A 22,542-nucleotide genomic window follows, 5' to 3' on the forward strand; every position below is an offset into this window, starting at 1 on the left:
GTTTGATAACAAGTGCATATGTGGGGATGGTATGAACAGGTTCTTGCAGTGCAGGAGACACTTAAGCCATGGCCAGCTGAAGTCTCTGGTCTGCACTCCAACAGAGGCATGAGAAAGAGAAGGTCCTACCCCTGTGGGCTGGACACTTGATGAATTTGATACACATGAGACAGATGCAAAAGGCTTGGAAAGAGGAAAGAAAAACCAAGATCCTACATTAAAACGAAGTTACACAGCCCTGAATGACTGAATCAGGCAGTTCTAAAAGCCAGCATTAAAAATGGAGGTGGCAAAGCGGATTCTGGTAAGTCAGAGGAGCAGGTTACCTGTACAGAGCTTCAGGTGTAAAAGCACTAATTACAGGGCCCAAAGACCTCAACCTCTTCACCCAGCACATGATGAAGGGAGGAAAGAGATTCCTGGGTGTGAGTTTAAGCTGATTAACTCCTCACACACCCTCTGGCCCTTGCTGAACTGGTTTGCTTTTAATTATAAGAGCCACCAAGCAATGATCTGAAGCTTTCAATCAGAGATTGTTTAAGAGTGGATTTAAAATCTACAGAACGAGTCAGGCTGGTTTGGACAATGCACCCATTCATTCATCTCCTCATGGTAGCTCTTCTGCCGATGCCTTTCCCTTTCCAGCACTCAGGGAAGTTTCCAGCAGGTCACTGTGACGTTCTGTTGTTCTCTCTCCACGTTACAGTGGTTGAGCACCCAAAAGGACGATTGACTCCCAGGCGAGTATATAAGGAAACTGAAATCTTATCTTGTGAAACAGTCCCACCATCCACATTGTGTTTGCTTATCAATATTATTTCCTTGTTTTCTGCATGGAAAAAACCGTACCCAACACCAACAAATTCAACAGACTCAGAGCAAACAATAGCAGTTCAAGGCTAATCTTCCCCCAGTTGAGACCAGTGCCAATTTAGAATCACCACACAATTTGATTATTGTGGGTTTGTACTAGATATAATTCAAAACACAATATTAATCACCACTTCTTGGAGTGATTCTTGTCAAAAGGGGGAAACAACACAAAAATACTGCTACTGCAACAGTCCCCACTGCAATCAGGCTTCCTTTAAAGGCCATTTTCATCAGTCACAAAGAAGAAAGTTCAGCTAAACAAACTCTGCCACATTTAGTAGACTATAACCACTTTTGAGCAACCCACACACAGATCCTCACAGATCAGGACAAAGGTGATTCTGGCAATTTGACATTTTTGTTGTGAGGGCCTGGTGAATCTGACCATCCTGTACTGAAAACCCTTAAAACCAATCCAGCAAACCCACCATTTCTGGCTTTGATAAGAGAACCAGAGTCCCAGAGCCTAGCCAGTGACCGCTGTGCCACAGCAATCCCAGCTCGGTGAGACGTTGTTCCAAGGACATACTGAGATGAATCCTACTGATTTCACCTTCCTGCCTGGGCCAACGTAGAATCCCAAAATCCCCAAGCTGTGTCAATCCCTGAGTGTTACACTTCGTTTTCTTCTCAGAGCTGTTTGTGCAGCCACTCAAAGGAGACAGGGGAAGGAACCTGTCAAACCCACGGGATGCCCACGGGCTTTTCCAGCTCCTTTTGTCTGCCCCAGATCTGTGAAGTTGTGGGATATGAGCACAGCCACACACGCAGCTACAGAGGGGAGGGGGGGGAAGCCTCCCACAGAGCCAGAAACCTCTGAAATTACAGCAGCTGCTTGGAGACACAACTGAGGAGGTCACAGTTTCCCATTTATTAAATTTGGGCACCAGGAACAGCCCTGAATTTAAGTTGAGCGCTCCAGGGCGAGGCAACAAGGGCTTGTTGCAAGACTTCCTCAAAGCCGTGAAAAAAGCTAAATTGAGGTATTTACATTATTTGTGATTAAGAACATGTCAGTGCTCAGCCTTGAATGGAGTTGCAGTTGGATGGTCGTGAGGAACAGCCAGGTTTCCATAAGGTGATCACGCACCAGCAGCTGAGAAACCAAAGAGCAGCAACTTCAGGTGAGTTCAGAGGAAGATGTAACACCCAGTAATATTCCAGATGTTCAATTAGGACCAAAGAAGTCCAACTTTCAGAAGGTGCTTAAAACCAAGACTGAGATGGATGTAAATGCATTCCAGAGAGGAAGGTGCTCTCCAAGCCCTGGTTTTACCCAAAAGCCTGGCTGTGAAAGCCTGCCCTGAGGCCCAGAGCAAGAATAAGGCAGGATTCCAAGCTCTGACAGAGCTGCAGGTTTATCTCCTGATATCACAGGATTTGCATGCAGCCAGGCACAATGGGGCTCCTGGCACTGTTGATTTTATAGAAGAGGCTGATCCCTCTGTGCTGGGATGTGCTGGGGCCCTGCCTGGTTCAAGGGGAGAAAAAACACCTATTCCATTTTTACCAACTTCTCAAAATCCAGCTGCAAAAATGTATTTTAAAATCTTTGTTCATTATCACTCATCAACCACATGAAACATCAGGTGAAAAGATCTCAGGGAAGTTCTGTGATGACGTTAAATTGAAGGAAATTGCCTGCTCTGAGACCAGGCACTCATCAGCTGCAGGGCACCAGGCTCTGCTTTGCTAGGAAAAGTCACTCCACACCCCAAAGGACGTAGCAGAGATGAAAAGCAGCAATTACCTGGATATTGCAGAGGGTAACTGAGTAGCTGGATGCTTTCATGAGTCACTTTGTAAGTCAGACCTCCCAGAATCCCAAAATAGCAAAACACAGCTTAAGTAGGATCACAGAATCCTTTAGGTTGAAAAAGCCCTCCAAGATCGAGTCCAGTCATTCCCTCAGTGCTGCCAAAGCCACTCCTAACCCACATACCCAAGTGCCACATCCTCCAGGGATGGGGACTCCACCACTGCCCTGGGCAGCTGTGCCAGGGCTGGACAGCCCTTTCTGGGAAGAAATTTTCCCTGATATCCAACCTAAACTTCCCCTGGGGTAATTTGAGGCAATTTCTTCTTGTCCTGTCCCTTGTTCCCTGGGAGAACAGACTGACACCCACTTCACTACAACCCCCTCTCAGGCAGCCCTACAGTTTAAAAGACTTCTGATTGTAGAGTGGTCACTGAAATCTGTTTCTTCAGAAGACAAAGAAGAACCTGAAAATCCATGTAACCACAGGTTTCAAAATTGAACTAAGTCACATTTGAACCCTCTCACAGCCTGCTACAGGCAGTAACAGCAGATTCTCTCAGCACTCCTGTCAGAAGCACCTCAGCAAACGCTACAGCCAGGAGCTCCAAGGCTTCTGATGAATGTTTCCAACAGCAATATTTAAGATGTTTTACCTGCAGCTTTTCTCATCTTTGGACCATTTGTAATGGCCTGTTCCCCTGTGAACCTCTTCCTGCTTCATATTGCAAAGTAATATTCCCCCACATCACAACACTTACACAGCCCATTTTCTACACACCTGCCTGTTTTCACAAGCTTCTATTACCCTTATTATTTTTCAGCCTTGTGGGCTTTGCCAAATAACCCAAGTGCACAAGCTCCAGTTCTTGAAGGGTGACAGGCACACAGGCAGGCACACTGGTCACTGAGTGTGGCCACAGGAATTGAGAGTGCAGGACTAGAACAGCTCCAGGTGATAAATGCTCCCAGTATCAACACATCCTTGTTAATTACTGCTGCTTCTGCATTGTAATTAATTAGGTAGAACTGCTCCCAAGGCAGAATTTCACCCCAGTTCAAAGAGAATGCATGCCTGAGTATTGCTTTAACCCCTCTACACGAGTCTTTGGAAGAAACTCAACGCCCGTGCTCACATCTGTTGCACAGGACATTTTTAATGCTCCTATCAGGTAACTTTCACAACCTTCCTTCACCAGAAGGATGCTAAAGTGATGCCATGAAGATTTTTGCCTTTTCTTTTATACCCCTGTTATACCTTTTTACAACTTCTGTATTCCTGGTGCTTTTTGCCTACATTCTTGGACTTGTCTGTCAAGCTGAGAGACTCAACATTTCAGAAGCTTCGTAGCCAGGGATCAGTGTGCCCCAGACCCCAAGGTGCTCTCCAGAACACATTCTGTAAACCAAGATAGAACCATCCAGGGGAAGGTTCCTTGGGGAGGGGGGCTCACTTGAGCCTCTCATTAGGGAATCTTTGATAGATCTGCTAATTAGTAAAACCTATAATGTTGTACCCAATGTTGGTGGGGGGGGAACACACACTCTCAGCGGGGTGCATCTCGATGCATATGACCTGGACGTGTGCACCTAAGGATCCTTAAAAATAAATACCAAGGTAAAATCCCTTTTCCCCTTCTAACCGTGTATGACTCTTGATTTTAAGACCAGGAAAAGGCATCAAAGGAATGCAAGAAGTCATGATCCAACCTACTTTTTCATAGGCAGGAAGGAAAGTACATATAAAAAATATTTCAGCTTTAAAATTTCCAGAGGCCCTGGGAGTCAGACAGGGTCAAGTGGAGCATCCAATGCTTCCTCCTGCCACGGACTGAGCACAGGACACTGTGCTCCTGTTTGCAGCTTGGAGCTGCAGGAGGTGCTCAGGTCCTCACTTCCACACATCAACATCCCCCTGCTTTCCAAGGCAGCCCTGCATCCTACGGAATTCCAGTCTCCTGTAAAGGTAAGACATGCACTCCACACCACAGCAGCAGGAGGTTACAGCACGGGAAACCACACTTAGTCCTGCTCCAGAGAGCAGGATTTCTCTTCCAATCCTGGTATCCAGGCATCAAGTATCAACCACGTGGGTCTATTCTGCAAAGCAAGGCAGCTCAGACTGACAAATCCAAGCTGAATTTTCATAAATCCTGGGAGTGAGTCAACATGACACTACTAAAATAGGGAATGCTGTTCTGGTTTTCCTCCATTACAAATGCACACGCAGTTTTAAACCACAGAGAAGGGCTGAGAAAAGCAGGATTTGGGGATAGTCTTAGTTCCCTGTGTAACAGTAACACCAGAATCCAAGAAGCAGCAGCAAAGAGGAGGAAGTAAAAGGCTCTTTGTTCAACAATGCATTTAACTCAAAATGAACTGAAAGTGTTAAGTGCAAAGTGAAAGTGGGAAAGAGAGACATGACTGATGTCATGACCCAAGGGTCATGGGGAAGCAGGTGATAAAATTGATATACAAAAGTAGGGATTTTAACTGTATGTAAATAAAGTGTCCTGCAGGTGAGTATTTTTCAGCACATGGAATAACAAATCTTTAAATGATGTAGTACAATCCTTTGGAAATCACCCCCTCAGTATTTTCTGAAGCATATTGTACTCCTTTAGGTGTCTCAGGGTATTTTCTTCAAGAACTAGGATTAAATGACAAATCAAGTGCATTTTTATCCAGCAATTTCAGAAATCTGAAATTCAGAAATTTGCTAATTATCCCAATTCTTTAAATTCAAGTATCTTCATTTATAAAGAAACTCAAGAATTTAGCTCAGATGAGCAGTAGCTCTTGATTTTTAATTTTTTTTGGCATAAACTATATTCTTCTGAAACAGGATCCCGCACTCTGATTTTGGGAAGTTAAATACTTCGAACAATTAATTCAAATACCGTATGTTTAAGGTATGAACTTAAACTTAGAACTGTTTTCACAAGGCTGTACTTTTAAGAATGAACTGCCCAGAATAGCAAATTCCATCAGGTTAAACATGACCTATTCAGAACAACTGTGGATGCTCCAAGTTCTGGTATATGTTTAATGTGAACAAGAAACCTTCACCTTGATTAGCACAGAGGTGCTTAAGTCCCCTAAATGCTCCTATTGCTTTCTCCTGCTTGGCACGGCCTGAATTCTCAGGATTTCTATTCCTACACTTCCCAAGTGCATGAAGTCCTAAAGGGTCACCAATCTTGCAATCACTGAACGGTTTGGGTTGGAAGGGACCTTAAAGCTCATCTTGCTCCACCCCCTGCCATGGGCAGGGCCACCTTCCACTAGACCATGATGCTCCAAGCCCCATCCAACCTGGCCTGAACACTTCCAGGGATCCAGGGGCATCTCCTGTTAACTAGATCAGCAATAAATTAAAAACATCTAAAGAGTAAAATGTCAGAGATAGCCAAGAATGCTGTAAGTCTTTTAGTGACCTAAGATGACAAAACTCAAAGCTTTGTTACAAGTTGGTAGAACAATGAAGTTTAAAGAGCTGACCTTGGTCACACACCAACTTTGTTTCCAGTGCTTTCCATGGGTTGTTTGTTTCCAAACACTCCTTCCTTGTACATCAGAAAAATGTTAAGTGGTTAGAACATGAAATGGGAGCAGCCGGGTTATCTTGAACAGCACACTGGGTTGTTTTTACCAAAAGTGTACCTTGGCCAGAACATCCTAAATGAGTCAGGGCTCTGCACAGCTCACCCTCACTTCGTATGTTCCTGGAATAACACAATTCCATTTGTTTTGCTAAGAATTTTCTACTTCACAGGAAAAGCACCATTAAACAATGTGTTCTTTAAATCAAAGGTGAAACCTGTGCGGTTTTTTCCTCCTCTGACATCAGATGATGTAAATAATTCCCAAGAAAGGCAGAAGGGATCTGTTAGACACTGGCAAGAGATGCAATGCCAGCTTGGAGAAACATGTCATCAGAGACACTTCCAACACTGAGAGAGATTGGAAATCTCAGATTGGAAAGTGAAGCATTCCACCCTCATAACACAGTTTTTCTGTAAAACAAAAAAAAAAACAACGAAGAAAGCAAATGCCAGTTAAATCTCTCATCTTTCCAAAAAAACTTATTAAGGTTGTGTTGATCCAAAGATTCCAGAATCCCAAATATTCTAGATAACAAATCCTTGGTTCCTTCTAGCAATGACACACATCCTCAGTCTTCATCAGTGTCTGAAGACAGAACGAAAGTGGATTTTCCATTGAAATGTCTAAGTGTGAAAGTAATTATGACTTTGAGCACCTTGCCTAGCAAATGAACACAGTGGAAGTGTAAAGTGCAAAGACAACACAACAACTGTATGGCCAACATGAAGGATGTAGGGACAGGCTGAACAAGTCACACCTTTTCCCCAGGGCTTGGGATCTTTGTAGTCCGAAGTCATTAGAGCTTCAAGAAAGCCGAGAGAGATCCATTTTCCTTTTAAGCTCTCCTCCTTGGCACAAGGCACTGCACATATCAGAAGGCTCAGGCACCCAGACACAGATGATATAGCATGAAAAAAACTTTATAAACTCATGTATTTCATGAACCTGCACGTAGAAACTTTATCACTGCCACGGGCATGTTACAACTTTCTCCCTGGAGTGAACTAAAGTTCCATGAAAGAAAAAACTCTTTCAAGGATGTGGAGTGAAACCCAGGGATGAATCCTCCTTCAGCCTGCCTTTATAAGAGATGTGGTGTTGAGACTTCAAGAGAAGCATCTCCAACTTCTACATCCCATCAATTTATGAGCTACAGAACAAGTAATCACTGAATCACTTCAAAAGTACTTCAATAACTTCATGAAGCGTTCAAACGAAAGACCCCAAATTCTGTGGTGGAGGAGAAACCAGTCAGATCATGCTGAACAAGCACACCCCAACCTGTTCACCCCCTGCACTGATACTGCTTAATCAGGCTCAAACTTGCCCTTTGAGAGTCTGACCTAACAGTTCTACCCCAGCTTGAGACAAGAGGGAATACAGCATATTCCTGGGAACTCCCTGGATGGGCTCTTCCACCTCCCAGGCAGGTCCAGGCTCTCTCGGTTTTCACGTCTTACTGACTCCATTAAGAACAGATCACTTCAGAAGGGGAGCAAGCACAAAGCTCAGAGAAATCCAGGGATCCTGTTTTCACTGGGCACCCTCCTGGTTTATAGCAATGCTCTGCATCTCACTGGAGCTCTGGAAAACACCAGGGAAGGAAAGTGGGAAGGGCTGCTGCAGTTACTGCAGTCAACTACCTGTGCTTATGGTCCTTTGAGGGCAACAATCAACCATGGGGAAAGAATATAGGGAAAAGACAAACTGACAAGGTTGCAATCACTCTCCATCCAGAGCAGGAAATACCCACAGATGTGACTATTGCCTGATGAGCACAACAGCCACAACATTCACCTTCCCTGGCACAGGAAATGGGAAAACTGACAGCACGTTCCCTCTGTCCACATTATTGGAAATAACACCTCTTGAAAGGGTATGGATGCTGTAATACACTGACAGCTGAAGGAGGGACACATGAAAAGAGATCCACTGTGACAGGCACTGAGGGCATGACTTTTCCTCATGGATTTTCATCCAGAAACCATTCCCTGAACAGCACAACCTTGACACCTGTCCTAGTGGAGCAGAGCTCTTCTCCTAACAGCCCACAAACTACAGCTCAAGGCCCATCTGTAACACTTGTTGGGCTGAGGGGGTTCAGCCTGGAGAAGAAAATTTTCCAAGGACACCTTTCTGTGGCCTTTCAGCACTAAAAAGTGGATTGTGAGAAAGACTGAGACAGACTTTTGATCATGGCTTGCAGGGACAGGACAAGGGGCAACATTTTTAAATGGGAAAAGGGTAGATTTATATTGGACATAAGGAGGACAATTCTATTTATTTATTTTTCCCTGTGAGGTCAGACACTGGCACAGGTTGCCCAGAGCAGCTGTGGCTGCCCCAACCCTGGAAGTGTCCCAGACCAGTTTGGATGGGGCTTGGAGCAACCTGGGACAGTGGAAGGTGTCCCTGCCCTTGGCAAGGGGTGGGACTGGATGGGCTGTAAGGTCCCTTCCCACCCAAACCCTTCTGGGATTCTAGGATTCTCCTGAAATTCCAGGTTTAAAGCCATAACAACTCCCCTAATGTCAGAATAGCCAGTGCAGTGTCTTCAGTTTCTCAAGCTCTGACCCTGGTGAGAAGAATGAAGTGCTTATTCTCTCAAGGAGGTTATTCTTCCTCACAGTAGCTGCTAAAAAAACCTCAGTTCACATTTTCCAAAGACCTGAAATACTCCACCCCCCTCCCCATTGTTTCCTGACATTTGGGGCACCGCTGGACTTCCTTTTATCACTTTCAGAGTGCACCTCTGGGTAAAACAAGACAGCTCTGGAGCAGCTCGTACTTTTGGGAAGGGATAATTTAATTCCACAGACAAAACCTTTATTCCTTGTCTATTTTCCATGACCCTCAGGCTTTACTGCCTTCAGCAAAGAGATACTTAAGTCAGTTTAATGTTCTCATATCCATCAAGCTTTTATGGTCCTGCCCTGCTCCTGCTCGTGCCAGAACAGCAGTGTGTGTGTGGCCACTGAATGAGATCAAGGAAAAACTCTGGTTACAAGAGAAGTTTTGCAGGTTTTTTCTTCCAAGGAGATCAAATTCCCAACTTATTACATGTCCCAGCTGCACACACAGCAATCACAGCCAGGGTGTGAAAATGAAGCTGTGTAATATCAGCACTGCAAGTGAGCTGCTGTGAGGCGAGGGGATGTTACAGTTGTTTTCCTTGCAAACTTCTGCTGCCCAAGCCCCACAAGCATCAGCAAAACCTACTCTACACTTTTTCCATATAGATCCTTTTTAATGCTGGGAAATTCTTTACAGGGATCCTACGAATGCCATCACTCTCTGAAAGACCTCGCTCCAGTTCACTGCAGCAAATCCTTCCCTGCAAAGGGAAGAGCTTTCTTCCTTTAGGACATGGCTGTGTCACTGACACAAGCCACTGTAAGGGAGAATTATGGACTGAGGAGTCCACTGGAAGTCCCATTTTGGGAAAGCAATTCAATAAGAGGTCATGGGAGGCAGCTAAATTAAGATCACTTTTGACAGATGTTATTGGGTTGTTTAATCCAATGCTAGAAAAAGTAGCTTGTGTGCCAAGGGCTAAGTTTTTGGGAACTATATTAAGTAAGAGTCAAGAAAAAAAAAGACAGAACTGTTTGGCAGGGAAAGGGAACAGAAGAAGGCAGAATTCAGAAAATGTACCCAAAATACTGGAAAGAAGGATATTTTTTTGTTTTTAAATAAGAGAAGCCAGGCTGGGAGAGCTGGGGGTGTTCACCTGGAGAAGAGAAGGCTCCAGGGAGAACTCAGAGCCCCTTCCAGCACCTGAAGGGGCTCCAGGAGAGCTGAAGAGGGACTTGGGACAAGGGATGGAGGGATAAGACAAGCTTTAAGCTGCCAGAGGGCAGGGATGGATGGGATATTGGGAAGAAATTCCTCCCTGTGAGGGTGGTGAGGCCCTGGCACAGGGTGCCCAGAGAAGCTGGGGCTGCCCCTGGATCCCTGGAAGTGTCCAAGGCCAGGTGGGACTGGGCTTGGAGCAACCTGGGCTAGTGGAAGGTGTCCCTGCCCATGGCAGGGGTGGAGCTTTGAGGTCCCCCCTCAACCCAAACCATTCCATGATTCGTTCTATGATTCTAGGACATGTGAGAGAAAAGAGCAGCACAAGCATCTGATTGTGTCAGAAACAGACCAAGGCAGCTGCTTCCCTTAAGTAAAATACTTTTCTTAAAGGTGGCAGAGAATAAATGGGTAGCAGAAAGATTCAACAACAGAATTCAGCAGCTTCACCATTTCTCAATCAGTATCTTCAAAAATTAATAGCCAGGCAAAAAAAAAAAAAAGTAGAATGAATTGAAATTCTTACAGACACTTATTTTTTTTGCAAGAAATAATTAAAGAATTTGTCAAATGAAAAACCAAAGGCAATAAGACACCCAACTGAAATGACAAAAATAACTTGTAAAACAACCACTGTACTGGGAATTCGGCAAAACTCTTGTGAGCTACCAGAGATCATGTGATGATTGCAGAGGAAGGGACACAAGTAGGATACGTGTAATGCAGGGATATATGTAGGATACATGTGACAGACACGTAGGACATTTGCAATATGGTTTTCATCTACACCTACCTTGTTCCTTAAGTCTACCTAGTCCCATTTCAATCACTCCAACAAGATATTTCTTGAGCACAGGCGCTCTGTTTGGACAAATTCAGTTCTAAATGCCAGCTCTCACGCTTCTGTTGCAAACCTTAAGGAGGGCAGAAATTATGCCCTGTCTTTTGTACAGCCATGCATTTGTCAAAGATTTTTAAGAGGCGTTTCAGGTGTTTTTCAGCAATTTGCAGGGGACAGGGCTGTGACTGGGAAGACAATGACATACCAGGGGAAAAAAAACCAATATAATTTTTACTTAGAAGAATAATAAACAAAAGTATTCAAGGGCAATGACTGAAGGCACTGGTGGAGAACACATGCATTTTTCTTCCATATAAGATTGCTGCTCTCTGTGGCTCAAGGAAGCGTCCAAATTGCTTTTGCTTTTCATCATTTGCGTGTTTTGGGGAGAAGGGGGTTGTTGTAAAGCCAGCTTTGGCACCCTCAGCCTGCAGCACAATTCAAACACCTGCACACAAACCCGCTCCTTTATGCCAACATACCTTTAACAGTTTTGACAAAAACTTGTTTCTCTTTACTGGGGTCTTTTTCTTCTATTAGAATTCCATGGAAAATGCGCCCAAACGTGCCTAGGAAGAGAACATCCAATTAGTGTTGTGTGGTTAAGAAACACTGATAACAAACATTAGGAGTGTCTTAAGCAAACAGCACCTTTCACAGCAGAAAGTGAGGAGTAACTGCAATTCAAGTGTCCCTAAACCCTAAAAAGTCACTAAGAGAGAACCCAACCACTCTCCAGCATGAGGGGGATTCACAATTACAGGCAGCAAATGCTGAAGTTTTACATAAATAAAACTTAAGGGGACAAGCATGAGAGTGAACTAGTGATAGCAGCAGAGTCCAGTGAAATTAAATATCAATATGATGATGGTTTATTTGTGGCACTTCAGTCAACTCCCTGCACTAAGAACTCCAGGTCCTTTTTTTCACCCACCCAGTCTGGAATTCTAAGCCAAGGCACTTCTCACAAGGACCAAGTTTTTTTTGGGGACATTCACAAGGCAACAGGAATTTTGGCCAGCCAGCTCATATGGAACAGTTTGAAATAACCAGCACCACATTATTCTAAAGTTTCACCTCAGCTGGAAGGTGCTGGGTTTGTTTGGGGGGGTCTTTCAGACTCTCCAACATTTTTCCATTCACAAGACATTACTGATGCTGCTACAGGAAGAGGAGCTACTCTGAGGAGCTGGGCTGAGAACAACTGGCAACACACACAGAATTAATTGGTTTTTACTGCTCAGCTTGGCAAAACCTTTCTGCACCAAGGTGTGCATCATCTCCACGCAGTCTATTCCAGCATTACAGCCCCTTCCCAGGCATTCCTCCTCCCTGACTAGGTTGAAAGATCTTTGATAGTATGAAATACAGGTCTTAAACAGGGGCAGTGCAACATTTCTGTCACCTACCCTGGGGCTGCAAGGAAACCCTGCATGACAGGGGTCTTCACACTGCAATCTCACTAAGCAGCAGCTGAACTCGGGAGGCTCTCAGGCAACCACAACTACACACCACGAATTACTGAAGCAACTAAAACCCTCCTGTCTTGGTTCTTGAACACTTCGAGGAAAGTGCCTAAGTACATATTTCCAAAATGTTAAAGCAGGTGAAGCTACGGAAACTACTTGAAGTTTAAAATTAATCTGTGGCCCAGATCCATAAAATGTATCTGAGTTCCATGCACACATTTACTTTATCCCCTTCTTCCCCTCTGAAGCTCTTTTGTTCTTCAGTGGCAGAGACCCAACACTGCTGCGATCCTGACCTAAAATTGGTCAGGTCTTTTAAGTCCTCTGACATGTGGATGTGGCACTTGGGGACATGGCTGAAACTGGCAGTGCTGGGGGAGTGTTTGGACTCATGACCTTAAAGGGCTTTTCCAACCTTAATGACTCTGTGATTAACTTTCGAAGCTTGGGACTCAAATTAACAGCTGGAGGCTAAGAGATGAGATCCCAGAATGAACTGGGTCCAAACTGCATTCAACAGCTCTTTGTGCCTCATCTGGCAGAACAGGGCAGCTTTGTCACCAAACATCTGAAGCGTTGCTGGGGCACTGAGTCACTTCTAGTCATGGATGACTCCCAGCATCCCAGCTCCAGGCAGCCCACAGGAACACAAAGCGCATCCCACACGCCAAGGAAGGTTTTTGCAGAGCCCACACTGGAAGTGAGCACAGAGCTGCCTCCTCAGAGGTTCACTGAACGAGAATGGGAACATCCTCCATTGCTGCTCAGACTAACACAAAGCATTCTGTCTCCAAAGGATGATTATCTCCAATCTCCAGCTTTGGGAAGTTTGATTTCTCAGGGAACAGAGACTCAAAATTGCAGCAATGAAGGTGAGTGACAAAGAAAACCAAATATTTAAGGCTATTTTTCAAACTCAGTATCAACAAGAATCAATTCATGTTGTGCATGAACACTTTTGAAGTGCACATTAAACAAAGAGTGAATAACTCAGGAACTGGATGATCCTTGTGGGTCCCTCCAACTCATGATATTCCGTGAAAACAATCAGGTAATCTCTGAATCTTTTATATAAGGCCTGTAAATGTTGCATCTGCTGATGAGATTTCCAAATCAAAGTTATCAAACTGAGACACCACATTGGGACAATTGAAGTTTTTCTGGGCTTTGGGTTGGTTTTGCTTTGATTTTTATGCTGTTAAGAGCCGCTCTCCTGTAGGAGCTCCCAAAAGTGAGTTACCTTGGCTGCTGACTGAGAGCCCTGACTGCTTACCTCACTCCTCAGCCACCCTTCACTTCAGGGAGCAGCTCATTAAGGCAGACAAGCTGAACGATTTACTGAGCACACTTGGTCGCTCCCCCAGCCTAATGAATTCTGGAAGCTGCTTTCCCCACCCCCCACACCCCAAATGCAAACATAACTCATCATTCCTCCCCTCCACCAAAGCTATGAAGATCAGGAATGTCATCCCTGAATGATTTCAGAAAAATCTGCCAATAAATATGTATTTCTATTTATGTAACTACACAGTGTGGTAGGAATGAAGTGTCTGAGTGCTGTAAATACCTTCTTGGAGCACGTCTTTGAGGGTGATCCTCTCCCTGGAGATGGCTATGTCCTTCACTTTAGCTTTGGCCTCCATGAGAGTGACACTTTTCAGATCATTCTTCTCTATCCGTAATGTGGGATAACCTGAGGAGCCAGCAGAGCCAAACAATCCAACATAAATACCCTTGGAATGAGAACAGGCACAGGGCTTCACCTCTGCACCACCTATGGCTCCACACACAGCAGAGCAGCACGGTCTTAAATGTGTTATATATTAATTTTAGAAAGATGATAATATTAAGCAACAAAAACCACAAGAATAATCATCTGCAGGGAAAGAAATCACACAGGAATTCTCTGTAGTGTCATGCAAACAACTTTTATTATTAACTCCAGGTGAAGGAAACTCCTGTACTGAAGGTGATCAACACTGCACTGCCCTCAGGAGGAGGAAATAGAGTGTTGGAAAACTTGGAGCAGGGAAGATGCCTTACCCCAGCAGGGCATTAACAAACTACCAGTGCCCTCTTCTGGCACTTCCAGACATTTGGATACACCAGTAGAGTCAGAAAAGCTGGAATATTTTTGTACACGTGTATGAATCATTAGAGAAATCTTGAGAATTACTCTGATAATACTTTCTTCAAAATTTAAACGTTACTGAAAACAATATTATGCAACTGTGAAATGACCAGGAATGTCAATCTTGATTCTTTCACACATCCAACCTTTTCTCTTCTCCTATTTTCACCATTTCCAGCGCTACTGGGCATGTCCCAAAGCAGGTAAGAGACACTGAGAAGCAAGGGCTGCCCCCAGCAAACAGCTGCCACTTGGGCACATTGGCCACCACACTGGGCAGGGTGAGGAGGGTTGAACCATCATCCTGGGCTTGGTCCCCTGCCCTTGGCCAGAGGATTCTGGGAGACAACATTCCAGCAACTGGAACTCAGCTGAATTAACCTGTGTCACTTAGAAAGCCAAACAAAAAACCTGAGGTTGACAGGACATCAACAGCTCAGCCTGAGCTGGGATAAGACATTGAGGGCCTGGAGCGTGTCCAGAGAAGGGAATGGAGCTGGGAAGGGGCTGGAGCCCCAGGAGCGGCTGAGGGAGCTGGGAAAGGGGCTCAGGCTGGAGCAAAGGAGGCTCAGGGGGGACCTTGTGGCTCTGCACAAGTCCCTGACAGGAGGGGGCAGCCGGGGGGGTCGGGCTCTGCTCCCAGGGAACAGGGACAGGACAACAGGAAAGGGCCAGGAGTTGTGCCAGGGGAGGTTTAGATTGGGCATGAGGAGAAATCCCATTCCCCAAAGCGTTGTCCAGCCCTGGCACAGCTGCCCAGCTGGTGGAGTCCACACTCCTGGAGGGAGTTGAAAGCTGTGTGGCACTTGGGGACACGGGTGGCCTTGGCAGTGCTGGGGGAACAGCTGAACTTGGTGATCTGGGAGGGCTTTTCCAACCTAAATGATTCTGTGACTCTAAGAGATGGAAAATAAAAAGGCTGGGGAGGACTCAGGTGACAAGAGGGAAAGCAGCTCTAGAATAAGCTGCAGGATAAGGTCTCTTCCAAACCCTGTGAAAAGGAATTTTTTTAACATTTCATACATTAAATTTTTAAAAGACTGTTTTTAATTTAATGCTTTTAAGAAATAAATTTTAAAGGCAACTCTTTGAGAGGGAAAGATGAACTCAGGTGACAAATAAGATCCTTTTTTTTTTAGGGAGATACAGAACAATTTAGAAGCGAGCCAAATCTCTCCCAGAGTTGCAGTTCAACCTCAGGTAAACACCTGCTTCTACACATGGGGAGGAAAAAAGGAGAACACAGGAGGGCTGAGAGTAATGACAACCTTTCTGCTGTGCTCCCTCATGATGGGACAGTCACTGTCACCAAGTGCCATCAGAGGACAGTGGGAGAGACTTTGGGGTGCTTTAAAAAACCCCGTGTGTGTCCCTATGCTGGCCACCTTCCCTCCAGCTGGAACAGTCCCTTCCCTGGAGCAGTGCTGGATGGGATAGTCCTCCACCAGACAACAATTTGAGGAGTAAAAATTCCACAGATAATAAATACGTTCATTAACTACAGAATTAACTCAGAACACAGCCAAGAGCACTTGGTCTGTTCAACCTGGAGGAGACAGAGACCTGATCTCCGTCTGCAGCTCCTCCTGAGGGGCAGCTCTGAGCTCTTGTCTCTGTGCCCAGGGACAGGAGGACCCCAAGGAATGGCCAGAGTTGTGTCAGAGGGGTTTATGTTGGAGATCAGGGAAAGGTTCTTCCTCCAGAGGGTGCTGGGCACTGCTCAGGCTCCCCAGGGAACGGGCACGGCCCCGAGGCTGGGGCAACATTCTCAGGGATGCCCAGGGTGGGACTGCTGGGGTGTCTGTGCAGGGCCAGGGGCTGGCCTGGATGATCCCTGCGCGTCCCTTCCAGCTGGGATATTCTGTGATTCTGTGGTATCAGTTACCAGATCAGTATAGAAACTGCTGCCACCCTTCCTTTCCACTCACTGCTCTCTCTCTTCAGCTACTTGGTATCACTTCAAGCACAGCTGAAAGCAACAGGAGATGAAAAGAGTAACAACAACAGGATTCACGCACAGGGGATCGATCATCTGCTTTGGTAACTGATCCCAGGGCGGGGTGGATACATCCTGTTCTCTATCTGCTTGGACTGCACGAGGTAGATTCTTCCCAGTGTTAAAGAACAGACGCTTCACAGCTACTGGTGAAGCCTAGCTGGCTGACTGCTCTGGGTGCAGGGAAAATAACCCAAGGGACAAACACAGTCTCATGCTCATATGACCACTCACATGCCCCCGAACTCGCTCCTGACTACGGCATGGCTGGATAAAACACACATTGTGTGAATTCAAGAGGCAAAGTGACAAAGCCAGAGGATTATTCATGCTCTCCTCTTGTACTTGACACCAAAGCAGTGTGGCAGGAGGGTCTGTGCTTAGATTAACACTTACTGGTTACTGGTGTGGCGTTGTTGGGCGTGTCAGCCCGCAGGTACTGCGTCGTCTGCGTGGAGGGCTGCGACAGCCCCTGCGAGCTGCTGCTGTCGCTGATGCTGTTGGGAAACAAAATTACACATCAACATCGCTGCTTGCCACTCCAACACATTCCAAATTAACTTCCCCAGGTGAAAATCAGGAGATTTTCCAAGCAAGGCTTGAAATGAGCAGAGTTTTTGAAGTCTTGCACACATGAAAATATATTTCAGGTAACTCATAAATCTTGGCACTACAGTTTGTTGAGCACGAACAGCTCCCTCCTATTTGTTTTCCAGAATTTGCTCTATTTTCTAGTACTTCTCCTCACTTTTGAACAATCAAAGTCACAAAACATTCCTTACCAGAACCACCCTGTCACACCAAGAACAGCTATTATATTCTAGAGAAGCTTTGCACACATTTCTCTCATGGCACTGATGTCCCACTCAGACGAGGGCTCTGTTTTACAGCCCAAACTGCTCTACTGACCCTACTTTGTCACTCCCCTCCCTAAGGGTACCTGCTTCCCCTTCCAGCACCACCTAAAATGTGCTTTTTGAGATGCTTTCTTTGGGCAGAACGACCAGGGGGCCACAGAGTACCCATGATACAGGTAAACCACAGCCTAAACCACAGCAGGCTGATTTCTGCCTTATTTTCATAATCAAAACCCTACAAAAAGGGCTGTTGCAGCCCTAACGGACCAAAAACCTGTCAGCAGGTCAGATGGCAGGCCCAGAAGCTTTTCTGATGTTCCCCCCTCCAAACACACAAACATCCCCCCCCCTTTTATCCAACTTCAAAGCTTCTCCACTGCTGACTGCATTGGGAGGACAAAGAGGAAATTGGTTTAGGATATCACCTCTGCTTTGCCAAATAATCAACATTTAATGTTTCTTGGGCTGCTGCTGAGCACTGACCAAGCAGTGCCAGCCACCCCCTGTAGGACTGTCAGACATGGCTGGTGATGCCCTCCAGGCCCACAGCTACCTCTGAAGCCAGGCTTCCTTTAAAAAACAGAAATCCAAGTCCACTCTTCCCCATTATACCATAACCATGGATGCACCCACTGAATTTTTTCTTTGGAACAGAATCTACTGAATCTCACAATACAAACTTACTCATTTATAGCTGACCTCCATCTCTCCCTGGAACCATTTTTTTACAGTTATTCCCACATTCCCTGGCTTCCAGGTGCAGGATTCCAACACAGCATTTAGCACAAGGCTAAAAGCCACAGATGCTGGTCTAGCTACTCCCCTTTAACTTCCTTCAGAGTTTTTGAATGAATATTCTCTGGTGCTGGCAATTTATTGCTGCTTATTTGAGCTGTTCCCACTATGGTGTCCATGAGCTGCTTCAGGATGATGCACTCTGCAGCGAGCTCCCCAGGAAGGAGGGTCTTGGCATGGTGTCCACATCACACACCAAGGCACAACTTGCACTTCCTTTTCTTGCTCTGGCTGGAAACTCCTTTTGTAACCTGATCACCCACCAGCCCTGCGGATTCCTTTGGCTGGAGGCAAGTGTGAGAAAGGAATTATTTATTCTTTTAATGCCTGTTGCAAGTTTGAAAAACTCCCTTTTGGGTTGGCTTCTTTCTGGGTTTTAGGTTTAACTCAATTCCTGAGCTTCCTCACTTGCATATTTTGTCAGCAATTTGAATGATGCCTTCTTGCTTTAATGACTCCCATTATCCTGCTGTTAAACCATGCCAGTTTTCCTTGGCACTCTTCCAGTGCCTTTGCTCTGAGATTTGCAGCATTTGCTGTGGACTTTCCAATACAATGTTCCTAAATAATCCATGTGCAGCCTGTAAACTCGGCTGCCTGACTTGAGCTTCCAGTTAACAACCCTCCTCGGTTTTATTTAATTCTGGGGGTTGAAATTAAGAGCACCAGTGGGTTTTCCAGGCTCTGTTGCTCCTGGGAGGTCGTTAACCCTTATGACATTGTCATATTCCATTCACAAACCTTTTACAGAAACAGTCTGAGATTATTATTCACAACCAAATGAGAAGCTGTTGCTTCTCTCGCTGAGTTTGTTCAAAACAAACCCCACAGCTCCTGATTTTCAGGCACATTTTGCTTCTGTTACGCCTTTGCTCTGGCACTGCCTGAGCACAGCTTTTACACAGCAGCACACCCACAGTTCTGCCAGGCCAGGCACCTTCAGGCTCAAAAAAAAAAGTCATCATCTCATGGCGCTTGAAGAGCTAAACCCCAGGAGCTGCACAAACTTCATATAATCCCTCAGTGGTCTGGGTTGGAAGGGACCTTGAAGATCATCTTGTTCCAATCCCCTCCCACAGACAGGGGAAGCCCCCTGAATTTATCAGAATTTATTAGCAGGATATACAGTGATTCAGAGCAAATTATTAACACCTGCAATCCAAAGAGGACTAACATTAGATGGATTTTTAGCTTTATCTCCACAGAAGGTCAGCTGGTTTTTTAGGATTTTTACCTTGTATCTCCACAGAAATCCAGTGCAATGGAGTAGATGGAAGGACACCTGATCACACTGCTGGGCTGGCCACCTCAAAACCTCACAGATGACACTATCCCACACTATAAATGTAATGTTTTTCCTTTCTGAATTAAAGCAAGCTGCACATCCTTTAACACCTTCAGCTGATTAAAACCCATCAATCAGACAATCAGGCACAAAGGATTTGAGGAAGGCTGACAAATTCATTTGGTTACAATCAACTGAGAAACCACAACTGCTCGATGCAGTGGCACCACCAAAGCCACATGGGCTGGGGACACCAGGGGAGGGAGTGGCAGGGAGAAAACTGAAAGGAACAGATGAATGGATAAAGAGGAGGATGAAAAGATAAAGCTACTCCATGAGGCTGCAGGCAGTACAGAAGCAGTTCAAGACATCCTTTAGTTCAAGATATCCTTTCACAGGGGTGACCACCCACAGGCTGACTGTTTTCCAAAGGATCCAGTTTCACACTGCCTGCTCCTGAACAGTTGCATCTGATGCAGGCTGTTCACACAGCCTCAGTCCACCTGCTCTTCCAGCCTCCCTTCTCCTCGGTGTTTAATCCCCACTCCAATGCCCTTGGACTCATGTTACAAGTCCCTTTCCCATGCATGTGCTACAGTTTTTCCGGACTGGAAATATATCTGGGAGAGCCCAACATTATTAGTTTTAAAACCAAGCAGTTGTAATGCTCAGACTGCACCCCAAGGCCAAAGTGAACACTGGAAAATCAATCAAAGTAGGGAAAACTGAAATTCAGTCTCCTGCAGATGTCAGTAAAACCCAAATGTTTTCACACAATTGTGGATCACAGAATGTTATGGGTGGGAAGGGATCTTAAAGCCCGTCCAGTCCCATCCCCTGCCACGGGCAGGGACACCTTCCACCATCCCACGTTGCTCCAGGCCCTATCCAACCTGGCCTTGGACACTGCCAGGGATTCAGGGGCAGCCCCAGCTTCTCTGGGCACCCTGTGCCAGGGCCTCCCTACCCTCACAGGGAAGAATTTCTTCCCAATATCCCATCTAAGGTAAAATAAAGGTAAGAACTCCAGCAGTGGGAAGCCATTCCCCCTTGTCCTGGCACTCCAGGCCCTTGTTCAGGAGCCCCTTTAGGCACTGGAAGGGGCTCTAAGGTCTCCCTTGAGCCTTCTTTTTTCCAGTATGAACACCCCCTGCTCTCTCAGCCTGCCTTTCCAGTGTGCCCAAGTCAATTTTTCCTTCAATCCTGACAATCCCTGCAGATCTGATTCTGTCGGAATCTTCCCCCTCCACACAAATATTCTGGCAAAACCTGAACAACCCTTCCACCTCATAAACAGCAGAGCACCTGCAACTGCTGCCTTTCGGCAGCACAGCTCTTACCACAACCCTACCCAGGCAGTATCTGCTACAGCTTGCCACTGGGAGCAGAAATTGCAAACTACCCCAGAGTGCTCATTCTGAGACCAAACTCCCACAAATCTGGGAGTCCCAAAACCACACTGGGAAAGCCTGAACACATACCTGTCATCCAACTCTATCCTTTTCATGCTGTGGAGGTGCAAGACAGCCAGGATTATTGCCACCAGGAATATCACAGCACAGCACACGCCCACACTGATATAGAACACCCGGGTCGAAGTGGTGGGAGCTGCGTTTACAGGATCGACTGGAACAGAGGTGGAAAGTTACTGAATCCTCCTCGAAAAGGAGAAAAACCAACAAAAAACCCCAACTAAAACCTCCAAGAAACGACATTTTGTTAGTTTGTTACAGCACCACAAGCAGAGGGGCTGGAGGCAGGGAGAGGCAGCAGCCTCAGCCACCCCAAATGTTCAATCAGGAATCCTGGAGAACAACTACCCTGGAAGAGACAGTGGGAGGTAAAGAGAGCACTGAGCACTCTTTCCCACTGCTTTCCAACAACATTTTGGCAAAAACGCTCCCATTTTGGGTATTATGGAGCCACAGTCAGACAATGACGTTTCCAGCTAGAAGGGGAGAAAAGGAAACTACCTCATTCTATTCCTTCAATAGTGAACAGCAAACCAGACAGGTCCTAAGGTCAAGAAAATAGATCAGAGTCTTGTACGGAAACCAGAGCCCCTCAGATGTGATACAAAAGTTTTAACAAGACTTGGAAAAGGTTTTTTTCCTCTTCACCAGTTAAAACAATTAATTACCAAAAAACCACTGCAGTAAGGGGTATAGCAGAGACTACTTGGGAACTGTTTTCATTGGGGAAAGCTGTGGAATCAAAGCACATAGCAAGTTTTTCAGTTTTTACACCCCAAGTTGTACATTCAGGATTACTTACAGATAGCCTTGCTGCTGTTTTTATCAGCTGTTGGAGATTTGACTTCTGGTTCGAGCTCTAAAGAGATGAGAGAAAGCCATGAAGTTTGGAGTACATTTATTATTGCAGCCCTTCACATTGCCTCAGGTATGGAAAAACGGATGTGCTTTTCCAAAAATGAGAGCTGACTCGAAGACTACACTTATCCACACATTTCCATTTAAATATCTAACCATGGTAGAATTAAAATCACACTGAAACACCCAGGAGGCCAGGTATTTCACCACTGACACACATGTCCAGTGAGGCAAAGCTTGAACCCCCTGAATCCATCTAAAACCCTGCAGCTTGCCCAAGGTCCAAAGCAGCAGAAAGAAGAGGTGCAGAATACATGTTTGCTAAGGCACTAAACAAAGACCTCACAGAATCAGTTCTGAATGGGAGAGAAAATCATTCCTGGGATGTTCAGTCAAGACTGCCCTGATCTTTTGGAGGAAATCCTGGCTCCAGTCTAATGTTGCTCATCCTAGGAAGGGATCAGAGATGCAGCCACGGACACTGTGCCTTCTCAGCTGATGCCAGTCAGGAGTTAAAGAGTTAAAACAAGATGAAAAAGGAGATATCCATTTAAATACTCATAAATATGCAACTGAAGGCAGGAGGCCAATGCTCAGCTCATGTCCTTTAGAAAGTGGGTAAATCTTCATGAAGCTTCCTCTGAGTCTGGTTACCAAGAGGAGCAGTGCAAACCTGGGGGATGCAGGCTGTGGAGATGCCTGCAGATGAACTCCCCTGAGGATCTGCAGGCAGCTGAGGGAATCCCATGGATTTCTGTGGCTGCAAAGGCACAATCCCACTTGCACATCCCCCTTCCTACTCCCGGCTGTG

At 45.7% G+C, this 22,542-nt stretch overlaps 1 protein-coding gene and 1 long non-coding RNA gene across 3 annotated transcripts in view; one reads left to right on the forward strand and one right to left on the reverse strand.

The window, feature by feature from the left end:
* Window positions 1–22,542, reverse strand: part of RYK (receptor like tyrosine kinase) — a 55,497-nt gene that overhangs the window by 11,724 nt on the left and 21,231 nt on the right. Inside the window, exons 5-9 of one of the 2 annotated variants that reach the window (XM_039556990.1) lie at window positions 21,676–21,732; window positions 20,883–21,027; window positions 16,861–16,961; window positions 13,905–14,039; window positions 11,351–11,437 (exon numbers count right to left, since the gene is read on the reverse strand). In XM_039556990.1, the coding sequence (XP_039412924.1) occupies window positions 11,351–11,437; window positions 13,905–14,039; window positions 16,861–16,961; window positions 20,883–21,027; window positions 21,676–21,732 (525 nt within the window). The remainder of the gene's footprint in view (window positions 1–11,350; window positions 11,438–13,904; window positions 14,040–16,860; window positions 16,962–20,882; window positions 21,028–21,675; window positions 21,733–22,542) is intronic. The other variant, XM_039556991.1, reaches the window with a different exon arrangement.
* Window positions 13,038–16,487, forward strand: LOC109146200. The gene is made up of 3 exons (XR_002048097.3): window positions 13,038–13,209; window positions 15,608–15,668; window positions 16,413–16,487. It is a non-coding gene; the product is annotated as an uncharacterized LOC109146200 (long non-coding RNA).

This window comes from Corvus cornix, chromosome 9 (genome assembly GCF_000738735.6).
Source record: "Corvus cornix cornix isolate S_Up_H32 chromosome 9, ASM73873v5, whole genome shotgun sequence".
Taxonomy (NCBI): Eukaryota; Metazoa; Chordata; class Aves; order Passeriformes; family Corvidae; genus Corvus; species Corvus cornix.